The sequence below is a fragment of the Narcine bancroftii genome, chromosome 7, assembly GCF_036971445.1.
Source record: "Narcine bancroftii isolate sNarBan1 chromosome 7, sNarBan1.hap1, whole genome shotgun sequence".
Classification (NCBI taxonomy): Eukaryota; Metazoa; Chordata; class Chondrichthyes; order Torpediniformes; family Narcinidae; genus Narcine; species Narcine bancroftii.
Genome location: NC_091475.1, coordinates 183,099,696 through 183,112,838, shown reverse-complemented (window position 1 = coordinate 183,112,838; position 13,143 = coordinate 183,099,696). Strand labels below are relative to the sequence as shown.

General features: G+C 42.8%; 2 protein-coding genes across 7 annotated transcripts in view; one reads left to right on the top strand and one right to left on the bottom strand.

The window, feature by feature from the left end:
* rfc3 (replication factor C (activator 1) 3) overlaps window positions 1–12,196 on the bottom strand; it is a 31,146-nt gene extending 18,950 nt beyond the window's left edge. The window contains exons 1-3 of the mRNA XM_069891648.1: window positions 12,037–12,196; window positions 7,770–7,907; window positions 5,719–5,786 (exon numbers count right to left, since the gene is read on the bottom strand). Coding sequence (XP_069747749.1) covers window positions 5,719–5,786; window positions 7,770–7,907; window positions 12,037–12,123 — 293 coding nt within the window. The 5' untranslated portion in view covers window positions 12,124–12,196. The remainder of the gene's footprint in view (window positions 1–5,718; window positions 5,787–7,769; window positions 7,908–12,036) is intronic.
* A 30-nt stretch (window positions 12,197–12,226) lies between these two features.
* Window positions 12,227–13,143, top strand: part of stard13a (StAR related lipid transfer domain containing 13a) — a 684,147-nt gene continuing 683,230 nt past the window's right edge. For 5 of the 6 annotated variants that reach the window (XM_069891632.1, XM_069891628.1, XM_069891627.1 and 2 more), the window contains exon 1: window positions 12,227–12,298. The gene's annotated coding sequence lies outside the window, so the exon portion shown is untranslated. Of the gene's footprint in view, window positions 12,299–12,674; window positions 13,028–13,143 lie in introns of those variants that run through there. The other variant, XM_069891629.1, reaches the window with a different exon arrangement.

Sequence of the window (13,143 nt, the reverse complement as noted above, 5' to 3'; positions counted from 1 at the left end):
TATGCCCTCCACGATTTTATAAGCCTCGATAAGACCCTCTGTTACTATGTTTCGGGGAGAAAGGTCCAAGTGCTCCCAGACTCCCCTTATAATTCAAGCCTACCGATCCCAACAAAATCTCATCTTTTCTGTACCCTTTACAACTTAATAATAGGATCATAGAACATCATAGCACAGAAACTGGCTTCTTTGGCCCTTCTTGTCTGTGCCGAACCATTTTTTTGTTGCCTCGTCCCACTGAGCTGCACTCAGTCCATAGCCCGCCATACCTCTCCCATCCATTTACCTGTCCAAATTCCTCTTAAATGTTAAAATGGAGCCCTCATTCACCACTTCAGCTGGAAGTTCATTCCACACCCCCACCATTCTCTATGTGAAGAAGTTCCCCCTAAACTTTTCCCCTTTCACTCTTAACCCTTGTCCTCTGGTTTGTATCTCATCAGCTTTCAGTGGAAAAAGCCTACCTACATTTACTCTGTCTAACCCCCTCAATTTGAAATACCTCTATCAAATCTCCCCTCATTCTTCTATGCTCCAGGGAATAAAGTTCAACCTGTTAAACCTTTCTCTGAAACCCAGTTCCTGAAGTCCAGGCAACATCCTAGTAAATCTTCTCTGCACTCTTTCTATCTTATTGACATATTTTCTGTGGTTAGGTGACCAAAACTTCACACAATACTCCAAATTGGGCCTCACCAATGTCTTATATAACTTTACCATAACATCCCAACTCCTGTACTCAATTCTTTGATTTATGAAGGCCAATAAACCAAAAGCTCTCTTTACAATCTTTACCAGTGACCCACTTTCAGGGAATTATGTATCTGTATTTCCAAATCCCACTGTTCTACAGCACTCCTCAATGCCCTATCATTTACCATGCATGTCCTTCTTGGTTTGTTCTTCCAAAATGCAACACTTCACACTTAAATTCCATCTGCCATTTCTCAGCCCATGTTTCCAGCTGCACCAGATCTCTCTGCAAGCTTTGAAAACCTTCTTCTCTGTCCACAACAGCTCCATCTTAGTGTCATCTTCAAACATGCTGATCCAATTTACCACATTATCATCCAGATCATTGATGTAAATGACAAACAACAAAGGTCCCAGCACAGCACTGATCCCTGAGGCACACCACTAGTCACAAGCCTCTCGTCTGAGAAGCAATCATCCACCACTATTCGCTGGCTTCTCCCATCCAGCCATTGTTGAATCTAGTACACTACTTCACCAAGAAATTGATATACCTCCTATACCTAAAAGGCCAAACTACACACAATACCCCAAAAGTGCGGTCTGACCAACATTTGTACAGTGCTAACATGATATCCCTTCTTCTGTACCCAATGCCCTGACTGTGGAATGCTTTGCCACAGAAGGTGGTGGAGGTGGGTTCTCTGGATAAATTCAAGAGGGAGTTAGATAAGGTTCTTATGGACAGGAGAATTAAGGATTATAGGGAGAAAGCAGGGACAGGGTACTGATAGTGGAAGATCAGCCATGATCTAAATGAATGGCGGTGCTGGCTCAATGGGCTGAATAGCCTACTCCAGCACCTAATGTCTATTGATGAAGGCAAGTGTGCCAAATGCCTCTTTCAGTACATCTACCCTTGTCACAACTTTCACATAACAAAGAACCTGTACACCTAAGTCACTTTATTTTACAGCACTCCCCATGGCATCACCATTCACTAAGTGAGACCTGTCATAATCATTAAGCCAAGTTTTGAAAAGTGAGTAATGGAAGTTGTTTGAAGGTGGAAAATAGTTGTTCCCTCATCCACATACATCATCAGCCACTATACATTAGGGGTGTAGATGTAAAATTTACCATGTCCAGCATCACTTAGGCAAAGTCAGTGAAGAATGGGGAGAATTTTATAAAAATGGAGAATTGTTTAATAAGGCAATACAGTTCAGTCACATAATAGCAGAAATCATATTTAATATTCTCTGTTCTATGCTCACTGTTATAGAAATGTGACAGTGGAAAATTCTTCTTTTTTGTGACCAGAGTTTACATTTTATTGTTATGAAAATTGTTGAAAAATATTATGAATTTGATTAATCTGGCAAACCGGGATAGCACAGAAATGAATGTTGCTATAAATAATTAGTTTAATACCTGTACCTCATAAAATTGACAAGGTGCAGATGCACTGTGAAATTTTGGCTTAAGGAAGAGGATTCTGAACAACTGCATTGTCTAGCAATTCTCATTTCCACACCCTCTTGACAAGACATGAAATACCACCACAGTGCAGACACAGAGTAAAATATTGTAAACATTGGCTCAAATCTTATCAAAAAATGTGCCCATAAAAGGTTCATTTCTTAGTAATACCGGAAACTCCGTAACTCCAAAGGAATATAAATGACTAAAATAGGTAATGCAGATCCTAAGATCTAATGCAAATTGAAAATGTACACTATAGTGTTATTTTAAGAAATAAACTTGGAGAGATTTTTTAAAATCTCCCCTTGACCAGAGCAGAGGCCAAAGTGAATATGCTTAAATGCATTTCCTAAAATTCCCTCAAAACAGTGCCAACACTGACATTCCCTTCCATAGACATAGCAATAAAATTAGGTTCAAATCAAAAGGAATATAAAGTAAACCATTCTTAAAGAACAGAAAACATGAAATAGTAAAAATAAGAAGTATTCAATTGTTAAAATATAATTAGACATCTTTTCATAGATCCTCCAATTTAAGGCCAGGCTCAATTTCAATGGCTCCTGCAGCAGAGGCCTAGAAAATGAACAGTAATGTTTTTTTATTTGTTCAAGGATCACTAACAGCCAGTTCAGGTACTCGTCAACATACTGAAGGTACTTTAGAATAGAAAGAAACATGAAGGAATTGGCAGCTTAAACAATTTAACACCTTTTTCCCTATTTTACATTTGGGAAAGGCAAAAATCAATACAATCTTGAAAACATGGTTAGTGTACTGGTGAGCGCAACGCTATTACAGCACCAGTAATCTGGATTCAAATCTGGTGCTGTCTGTAAGGAGTTTATACATTCACCCCTTGTCTGCTTGGGTTTTCTCCCACATTTCAGCGCAGGCTTATAAGCCAGAAGGGCCTGCTCTGACGGCAATATCATAACATAATTCAAGAGGGTGAACCCTCGAAAGACGCCAGACCTTGAAGGCGTAACTGGCAAGGTACTGAAAATCTGCGCCAACCATCTAGCTGAAGTGTTCACAAATATTTCCAACCTTTCATTGTGGTAGTCAGGGGTTCCCAACTGCTTCAAAAGGGCGTCAATCACCCTGATACCCAAGAAAAGTAGTGTGAGCTGCCTCAACGACTATCACCCAATAGCACTAACTCTTATGTGATTAAATGCTTTGAGAGGCTGGTCATGGCCAAAATTAACACATACCTGAACAAAGGTCTGGACCCACTGCAATTTGCCTATCGTCACAATTGCTCCACAGCAGATACAATATCATTGACTCTCCACTCAGCTCTGGATCACCTAGAGAACAGCAATTCATACATATGGCTGCTTTTCCTCAACTACAGCTCAGCCTTCAATCCCATTATTCCCTCAGTGCTGGTCAAGAAGCTACAAACACCAAGCCTCTCTACCCCTCTCTGTAACTGGATCCTTGATTTTCTCAGTGGAAGACCACAGTGAGTACAAATTGGAAACAACATCTCAACACAGGCGCATCCCAAGGATGTGTGCTTAGACCACTGCTCTACTCATTACATACCCTTGACTGTGTGGCCAGACACAGTCGGCAGAATCACTAATGGGAATGAGGAAGCGTACATGAGGGAGATAGATTAGCTCATTGAATAGTGTAACGATAACAACTTTGTGCTCAACATCAGCAAAACCAAGGAGATCATTGTGGACTTCAGGTGCAAGTTAGGGGAACATGACCCATTCCTCATTGAGGGCTCAAGAATTCCTGGGTGTCATCATCTCTAAGGATCTGTCCTGGAGCCTCTTAAGTTGATACAATCTCAAAGGACTATGATGTTGTCACAAAACAACGAATTTCATGACTTGTTCTGATTCCTGCATCTTTAAATTCAATTAAATTAATACTCCTGTAGCTGGCCAACACAGCAAACTGCTGTTGAACACAACGATCAGGTAGACAGCAGGCAGGATGAAACGCCCACTCTCATAAGCCGCAGGAATAGCAATCGAATCGACCAATCACCCCCAGCGGATCGCAGGTCGTCCAATCCGGGCCCCCGCATCTGGGACAGCCAATCACCAGCCGGCCTCGCTCAAGCCACGCCCTGGTGGTGATGCAGCCGGCTGCCTATAAAAGGCAGAGTTGCAGCTGAATAAAACCAGTGTCAATTACATTCCCTTGGTGTGCGTCTTCTTTCAACCTCAAGCTATAACCCATTATACCTCGAGATATAATCGTAGTAACCCTGCTACATTCTTCCTTTTTAAAATATTTGTATTAATTTTAATAGAACATACAGATTATATAATTCAATAAAATGAAATGCATAATTATACAAAATTGATAAAACATTCAGTATAAAAAATGAGTTGTAAATCATATCCATAATTCCTATTTGAAGTGCTCTATATAAAAAACCTAATTAAAAAAGAGAAAAAAACAAACCAAAAATAGAGAAAAGAAAATAATAATAAGAAAAAGAATAAAGGAGAAAAACTCAAAACTCCTGCCTAATGGTGTTGCCAAGACATTTTATTGAGTAATATTTAAAAAAAAAGTAATAAATTAATACTCTATTTCAGTGGTTCTCAACCTTTTTCTTTACAGTCACATACCACTTTAAGTATTCCCTATGCCATCGGTGATCTGTGATTAGGAAGGGATTGCTTAAGGTGGTATGTGGGTGGAAAGAAAAAGTTTGAAAACTAGTTTTAATCGTACGTCATTGACTCATTATGTGTCTGGTTTCATAATTCCAAAGGAAATGGGCCAATGACAATTGTTCTCAAGCAAAATATTTCAGTACCAATTGGGTCTAGAGCAGTGATTCTTAACTTTTCCTTTCTGCACATCCCACCTTAAGCAATCCCTCACTAATCACAGAGCACCGATGGCATAGGGATTACTTAAAGTGGTATGTGAGTGGAAAGAAAAAGGTTGAGAACCACTGCTCTAAGTGTAGTCTAAAAGTTTTATATATCTGCAGCATTACTTCTATACTCCATAGCCCAGCCAATGAAGGCAAACATACCAAAGACTTTCTTTGATGATGATGAGTTTATTATCACACTTTCAATACTTCAACAGACTGCATTCTATCCCATAAGGCCCTGGAGCCTTATGCTCTTCAAAAGAACCAGCACCATCACCTTCTTGATCTCAAAATGCACAAATGCAGGGAAGTGGCAAATGAAATAGAATGTCAGAAAGTGTATGATCATGCACCTTCTAAGAAATGAAGGGGCAGACAAAACAAATGGAAATAGTCAGAGAACTTTCAAAGGCTCAAAGGGCTGAATTAAAATATGAAACGATGGTGGAAACAGTCTTTGAATGCAGGGGCAGTGGAAATTCTGAATTACAGTTAAAATCAACTGTAGCTATGAAATTGACACACCTGGTATAGAAAAAACTGGTCTCCTTTGATTAGTGAGCAAATGCATGCTTATTCAATTCCCATTTCAAGTGGAAAAAACATTACATCAATAGTGTTACTTTAATTTTTAAAAAAGATGATCAACAAAATACTTACAGTCTGAAAGAACTTACCTTGCATTAACCTCAAGGTGGTAGTTGCTTGCTATTGTGCTCATTTCCAGTTTCTTTTTGGACGGTGTCTGCAAGGATTCACAACAATGACAATTTACAACTTTAATAGTGTTTTTGCATTTTAAAAATTTAGACATAAAGCTCAAGCCCTTTCGGCCCATGAGCCCAGGCTGCCAAATTACACCCAATTGGCCTACAACCTTGGTACGTTTTGAAGGATGGGAGGAAGTCTACACAGCTATGGGGAGAATGTGCAAACTCCTTACAGAGACAAACCTGGATCACTGCCTCTATAACCGCACTGATTTGACCCAAGACCTAAATTTTACAATGGCTAATCTAACCATTCATTGCTGCACCATGATCACTTCATTAGAAGTGAAAGTTCAATTAACAAGTCATACCACAGCTCTGATATTACAATCACTAATATCTTTCATAAGAAGAAATCTACCATTCTTATTCTGTTTGCATGGGCTCACCAATGTGGCTGACTATTTAATGGACTGTCAAATGGTCTGGCAAGCCACTGAGTTTTACCATTATCACTTTATGAAAAACAGAGTGTGGTGGCTGCATGGAATGCACTGAGGGCAATGGTGGTGGAGGCAGGGATAATAAGATCTTTTAAGGGACAATTAGATAGGAACATAGAAATGAGAAAAATGGATGTTTATGCAGTCAGGAACTTCTACACAGTTATTAGAGTAGGTTATTAGGTTGGCACAAAGTTGAGAACTGAAGAGCCGAAACTATGCTTTTAATTTCTGTGTTCTAAACTGGCATTGTCCTCTGTTCTAAGCCTGGTATATTCTCCAGAAGGACTGTCACAGTTTAAGATGGTGGATCACTACCACCTTCTCAGGGTAAATTGGGGAGGGCAATAAATTCTGACCCCCAGATCCTGCACTTCAAAGGCAGGATCCAGAAATAAGTCTTTTTTTGTAACATTTCTTTGCAAACTGTATCAATAATAAGTATATAAATTCCCAATCCTTTTAAATAAACAGAATTATTCAGTTTTGAATAAATTATTTTGCACTTATCATCCCTTTTACATTGTCATAAACTAACAATCAAACAAATTTAAGTACCCCGTATCTGAAGTTCTGAATACCAAAAAGATCCAAAAACCAAACTTTTTTTTTAAAGTGTTGACATGACGTCATAAGTTGGAAAAAAAAATCACCACCTGACTTGCTCATGTGAAATTCTGTTGGTGCCAGTTTGGTAACAACAGAGCTCAGAACCAGCCAGGAAGATACACAGTGAACGGCTGGATGTTGGCTCAGAGAAGCAGGCTGGAATCTTGACCCATCAGTAAGCTACTAGAGGAAGTTGGCCGGTCAGGCAGCAAATGGGGAGAAATTAGATGCAAAGACAGCCCTTAAACTAAAGGGCATGAATGCCAATTGTCCTCGTTTCAGATACCTCCCTCCCCTCTCCCTTTCCATTTCTTCTTTACCAACTCCTATTAACTTTTCTCTCCAACTCTCCCTGTGGATTCCAGGAATGAATCTTAATGGGAGCATGTGGCATCTCTCCAATCTCTCTGCTTTGCCTTCAACCCAATCACAGCCAACACCTGAAGCAATGTTGTGTCCTCTGCTGTACTTGGTTTACAAATGTATGCCGCTATCTCCCAGCCACAAGTAATTGGAAGGATCCTTTGTCCTGACATCATCCAGGATAGTGGCCTCCCAGGCAGGAACAAGGACCTTGGGCTCCTGGGCAGGAGCAAGGACCGCAGTGGGGACCAGCGGCGATGGGGAGGTGTCGGGGATCAGCTGCAATAGTGGGGATGTGTTGGGACCGCTGATATACATATTCTTCTGATGCTACTGTGCTGTTTAGTTCCATTGTTCCGAAAACCAAAAAAACCCCATAACCGAAAAACAACTGGTCCCAAGCACTTTGGATACTGTACAACCATTTCCGTATACCAACAAAAAGCAAATGAGGGAGTACAACTGAAGTACATTTCATGTTTGCGATATGATATAGGAGTTCTAAACATATTTTGTTTGATGAAATGTAAACCATTTTCTTACTGTAATTGTTTGATGTTCAATCCTTAGCTTCTCTATACCTGCACCATAAAGCTCACGAAGTAAGCACATTATCCTGGTTTTCTTTCCTGAGCCTGAAGGCCCATATACCAACAAATGAGGGAAGTCACCACACTGGACCTGGTTGAAAATAAACCAAAAGTCATTGCTTTCCACTTGATAAATATAATTGAACTTCCACTTACAAGCTAAAGTGACAACCAATTTAAACACATCAAGCTCTACAAACTGCAACACAGAATTACTACAAATTATTTGCTTTACTGGTAATGATGAATAATAAAGATACTAGTTTTAAGTACAGATGAAAGTAATTCACACAAGTTGTCACACATCCATTACAAATTTAGTTCCATCTCCTGGCTGTATCCCCAAAATTTGTGAAAATATTTTTCATATTTTAATCTTTCATTTCTCAAAAAAAAAATCAATTTGCTTCATCTATATTTCACAGCTACTTCTTTGGCAGTGAAAAGCTCTTTATCTGAAGTGCTCAAGGTTGACACTAAATTTGGAAGAATGATAGAAAAATCAACACGATTCAAAGAAATTGAAAAAATATTTTGGCAAGTATTAGATGCAAGTTAACATTGCTTTTTAAAGTCAATTAACTTTTTGATAAAACTGATGACAAAGTAGGCTTACATGTGTCTGACAGTTTTACAAATAAAAGTGCAATTTCATTTTTCATTCTAAAAATATTGCAACCAACGAGACGAGGGAAAGACAGGAATGAGCTGAAATTGGTTGAGAGTAAGGGTTCTGAGGATAAATACAAAACAAGTAAAGCACAAGTGATGAACAGGAGTAAAATACAAAAGTTTGCAGAACCATGATTGAAGTAAAAACACAATGCTGGAGAATCTCAGCAGGTCAAACAGTGTACTTGATATTTTTTCTTTTTCTTTGGCTTGGCTTCGCAGACGAAGATTAATGGAGGGGTAATGTCCACGTCAGCTGCAGGCTCGTTGGTGGCTGACAAATCCGATGCGGGACAGGCAGACACGGTTGCAGCGGTTGCAAGGGAAAATTGGTTGGTTGGGGTTGGGTGTAGGGTTATTCCTCCTTTGTCTTTTGTCAGTGAGGTGGGCTCTGCAGTCTTCTTCAAAGGAGGTTGCTGCCCGCCGAACTGTGAGGCGCCAAGATGCGCGGTTTGTGGTGATTATCAGCCCAATGGCGGTGGTCAATGTGGCAGGCACCAAGAGATTTCTTTAGGCAGTCCTTGTACCTCTTCTTTGGTGCACCTCTGTCTCAGTGGCCAGTGGAGAGCTCGCCATATAACACGATCTTGGGAAGGTGATGGTCCTCCATTCTGGAGACGTGACCTACCCAGCGCAGTTGGATCTTCAGCAGCGTGGATTCAATGCTGTCGGCCTCTGCCATCTCAAGTACTTCGATGTTGGTGATGAAGTCGCTCCAATGAATGTTGAGGTTGGAGCGGAGACAATGCTGGTGGAAGCGTTCTAGGAGCCGTAGGTGGACCCATGATTCGGAGCCAAACAGGAGTGTGGGTATGACAACGGCTCTGTATACGCTAATCGTTGTGAGGTTTTTCAGTTGGTTGTTTTTCCAGACTCTTTTGTGTAGTCTTCTAAAGGCGCTATTTGCCTTGGCGAGTCTGTTGTCTATCTCGTTATCGATCCTTGCATCCGATGAAATGGTGCAGCCGAGATAGGTAAACTGGTTTACTGTTTTGAGTTTTGTGTGCCCGATGGAGATGTGGGTGGGCTGGTAGTCATGGTGGGGAGCTGGCTGATGGAGGACCTCAGTTTTCTTCAGGCTGACTTCCAGGCCAAACATTTTGGCAGTTTCCGCAAAACAGGACGCCAAGCGCTGAAGAGCTGGCTCTGAATGGGCAACTAAAGCGGCATCGTCTGCAAAGAGTAGTTCACGGACAAGTTGCTCTTGTGTCTTGGTGTGAGCTTGCAGGCGCCTCAGATTGAAGAGACTGCCATCCGTGCGGTACTGGATGTAAACAGCGTCTTCATTGTTGAGGTCTTTCATGGCTTGTTTCAGCATCATGCTAAAGAAGATTGAAGAGGGTTGGTGCGAGAACGCAGCCTTGCTTCACGCCATTGTTAATGGAGAAGGGTTCAGATATAGCAGAGATAGAAATGCATCACCAATGTTTCAGCTTGAACCCTTCATCAAGGTATGAGCAAAATGTAGATAGGTGCCCGAACAAAATGGTGGAGGGAGGGTCAGGGATAGGAGAGCAGTCCTACAGGCAGAGGTAATAGGTGAATAAGGGAGGGATGGCAGACACATCAGCAAACAAGGGAGGATTGAGGTATTTACAATTACAAGGGGATAGACAGAGTAACTGTAAGTAGGCTTTTGTCACTGAGGGTAGGTAAGATACAAACCCGAGGACATGGGTTAAGAAAGAAAGGGGAAAAGTTTAGAGGGAACTTTTTCACACAGAGTTGTGGGAGTGTGGAATGAGCTATTAGCTGAAATATTGAATGAGAGTTCAATTTTAACATTTAAGAAGAATTTGGACATGTACATGGATGAGAGAGGAATGGAGGGCTATGGAATGGGTGCAGATCAGTGGGACGAGGCAAAAAAAATGTTTCAGCACAAACTAGAAAGGCAAAAGGGGCTTATTTCTGTGCTGTAATGTTGGATGCAGAGGCTGGTGGGATTGTTGATGAGATCAAGGGTAATCCTGTTTTTGTTGCACCTGGGGGCAGAATAGGCCAGGGCAGATGAGCGGGAAATGGAGAAGATGCAGATAAGGGCTGAGTTGATGGTGATGGAGGGCAATCCATGTTTTTGGAAGGAGGACATTTCATGTGATCTGGACTGGAAGTCCTCATCTTGGGAATTAATATGATGGTGATGGAAGAACTGAGAGAAAGGAATAGAATCCTTGTAGGGGACTGGGTGTGAAGAAATGTGGAGTTGAGGTAGTTGTTGGAGTTGGTAGATTTGTAAAAAAAATGTCTGTAGAAAACTCATCTCCTGAGACGAAGACAGAGGTCAAGAAAGGGGAGAGTGTCAACAGAGATGGATAGTGAATTTGAGGTTGAGGTGAAAGTTAGGAAAGTGAATAAAATTGATGAGCTCATGGCAGGTGCATGAGGCACCACCAATATACTCATCAATATAGTGGAGCAAGAGTTGAGAGCCTTGCATGTGCAGGGACCCATACAGGTATCCATGGCTTCTCCTTTGATTTGGAAAAAAGTGCTATGAGTCAAAGAAGAAGTTCTTTATGGTAAGAACAAGTTTGGCCAGGCAGTGGAGAGTGGTGATGGAGGGACTTAAGTAAAAATATGTATCCGACATTTTGGGCTTGAGCCCTTTATCACGGTATGAGAGAATGTTGGCAGACCTCTGAACAAAAAAATGGGGGGAGGGGATGGCAAAGGCAAGAGATAGGTGGAGAAGGGAGGGAGGGGTCAACAGCAATCAGGATGAGGCAGGATGGGCTGGCTAAAGGAAAGGGAGAACTTAAAAGGAAAGAAAAGGTGAGCAAGTTTAGCAGAAAGCAGAGAAGTCAATGTTAATGCCATCTGGCAGGAGAGGGTCCAGACGGAAAATAAGGTGTTCCTCCAGTCAGAGGAAGGGGCAAGAAAAAAAAGTGGTCAAATGGAGGAAGACGTCAGACAGGGTTGGGTGGGAGATTCGAAGACAAATTCGCCTTCACTTCTTTCTATCCTCAACAGGAGTATTGAGGATCATTGGTGGACAAGAGGTCCGACTGACAGTGGTGTCAATATGCAGGCCTTTCTCTGCAGGATTTCCAAGCCTATACCGCCCAGCACCTGTATCCCTGAAGTTCAATGCACTCAGCTGAAGAGTAAATTGATCAAAATGAAAGTGGAAAGGGCCAACGATCTATTACACCAAGCGGATATTTTTTTCAATAACAACCCGAAACTGGACGTGTTATTTAATAAAGAATTGTTGACGTTCGTGACCAAGGATGACTTGATTTGCACAAATAACTGTGCCTCACAGAGCATCGCAACTAGACACTGGGGCGACATCGCTCCTTTAAAAGGCAGCGAATCCAAACTAAAACTCGCTGCAACCATCTGCTGGAGGAGCTGCATCAGGAGGAGAAAACTGGTCGACGTCTCGACCCGGGGCTTCACCTCTTTTTCTCCCACTGCTGCTGCTGCTCGACCCACTGAGTTGCTCCGCCAGGTTATTGGGGGCAGTAGTGGGTGGGTGGGTGGGGGGTCTCCAGTTGAAAAGTCGCTGCCTGGACGTGGGCTCATCCCGCCCGACCACTCACCAAGTTCCGGAGCTGGCTGGCCTGCTCCCTGTGATAGTCCAGCTTGCCGAGGGAGGTCGGCCGGTACTTATCCACCCACAGGCTCATCTCGGTGCCTTGAACCGCGTCTCCGGCCCCAGAACCGCCAAGCTTTCTGCGCGCGCTAACGTTCGACCCGACGTCACGCCAACGGAGTGACGTCAGGGTCACGTGGCGAAACGCCGACCTCTGCAGGCGCCCTGATTGTCGGAAAAGCTCCATTCATGCTGGAGAAAGTCCGCAGGTGAAATAGGGAACTTCAGAGAGCGACAGTAGAGACGTGACCCACGTTTCGGGCCCGAGTCCCTGATTTAAGGGGCGAGTAAAATGGTGGCAGGCGCCTGAGTAAAGTGTGGGGCGGTGACTCGGGTCAGGGGGGAGGGGTAAAACGCCCACCACATGCTGGAGGGACTCAGCCGGTCTTGGTAGCGACCATCTCGTAGACGTTTTGGGCTCGAGCCCCTCTTCAAGGAATGAGCAAAGAGGAGGCAACTGTCGGAATAGAGACAGTGCAAGGGGGGGGGGGTGTTCATTGGATATGATAAGGGGAGAATTGATTGAGGGAAAAAGGAGTGAGACAGAACTGGGGGAAGGCGACAGGTGAAAAAGTGAGGGGGAAGGTTTGATCAAAAGGTGAAGAAGTCGATGTTAATACCATCTGGCTGGAGGGTGCCCAGACAGAAGATGAGGTGTTGTTCCTCCAATTTGCCATTGGTGTCTGTGGCAGTGCATGAGACCATGGACGTGGTAACGGGATGTGGAATTGGGAATATTCCACTGGGAATATTGTGGTCCACGAAACGATCTCCCAGTCTGCACCCAGTATCTTCAATGTCGAGAAGACAACCACAGGAGCACTGGATGAGGACAAGAAGAATCCTGTCCTTGTTGCACATACGTCGACCCGAGGGGGCCAGGCTCGATGTACGGGTACTGGAGGATGTGCGGATGAGCCATCCGTGAAGGAGGAAGTGTGAGTGCTGGTGTGGTTCTTACTGCGGTCACTGGGTTAGGTTCCAATGGGGTGATTGGTGGGAATGGATGAGGGCGTCACAGAGGGAGTGGTCCCATTGGAAGGTAGAGAGAGGA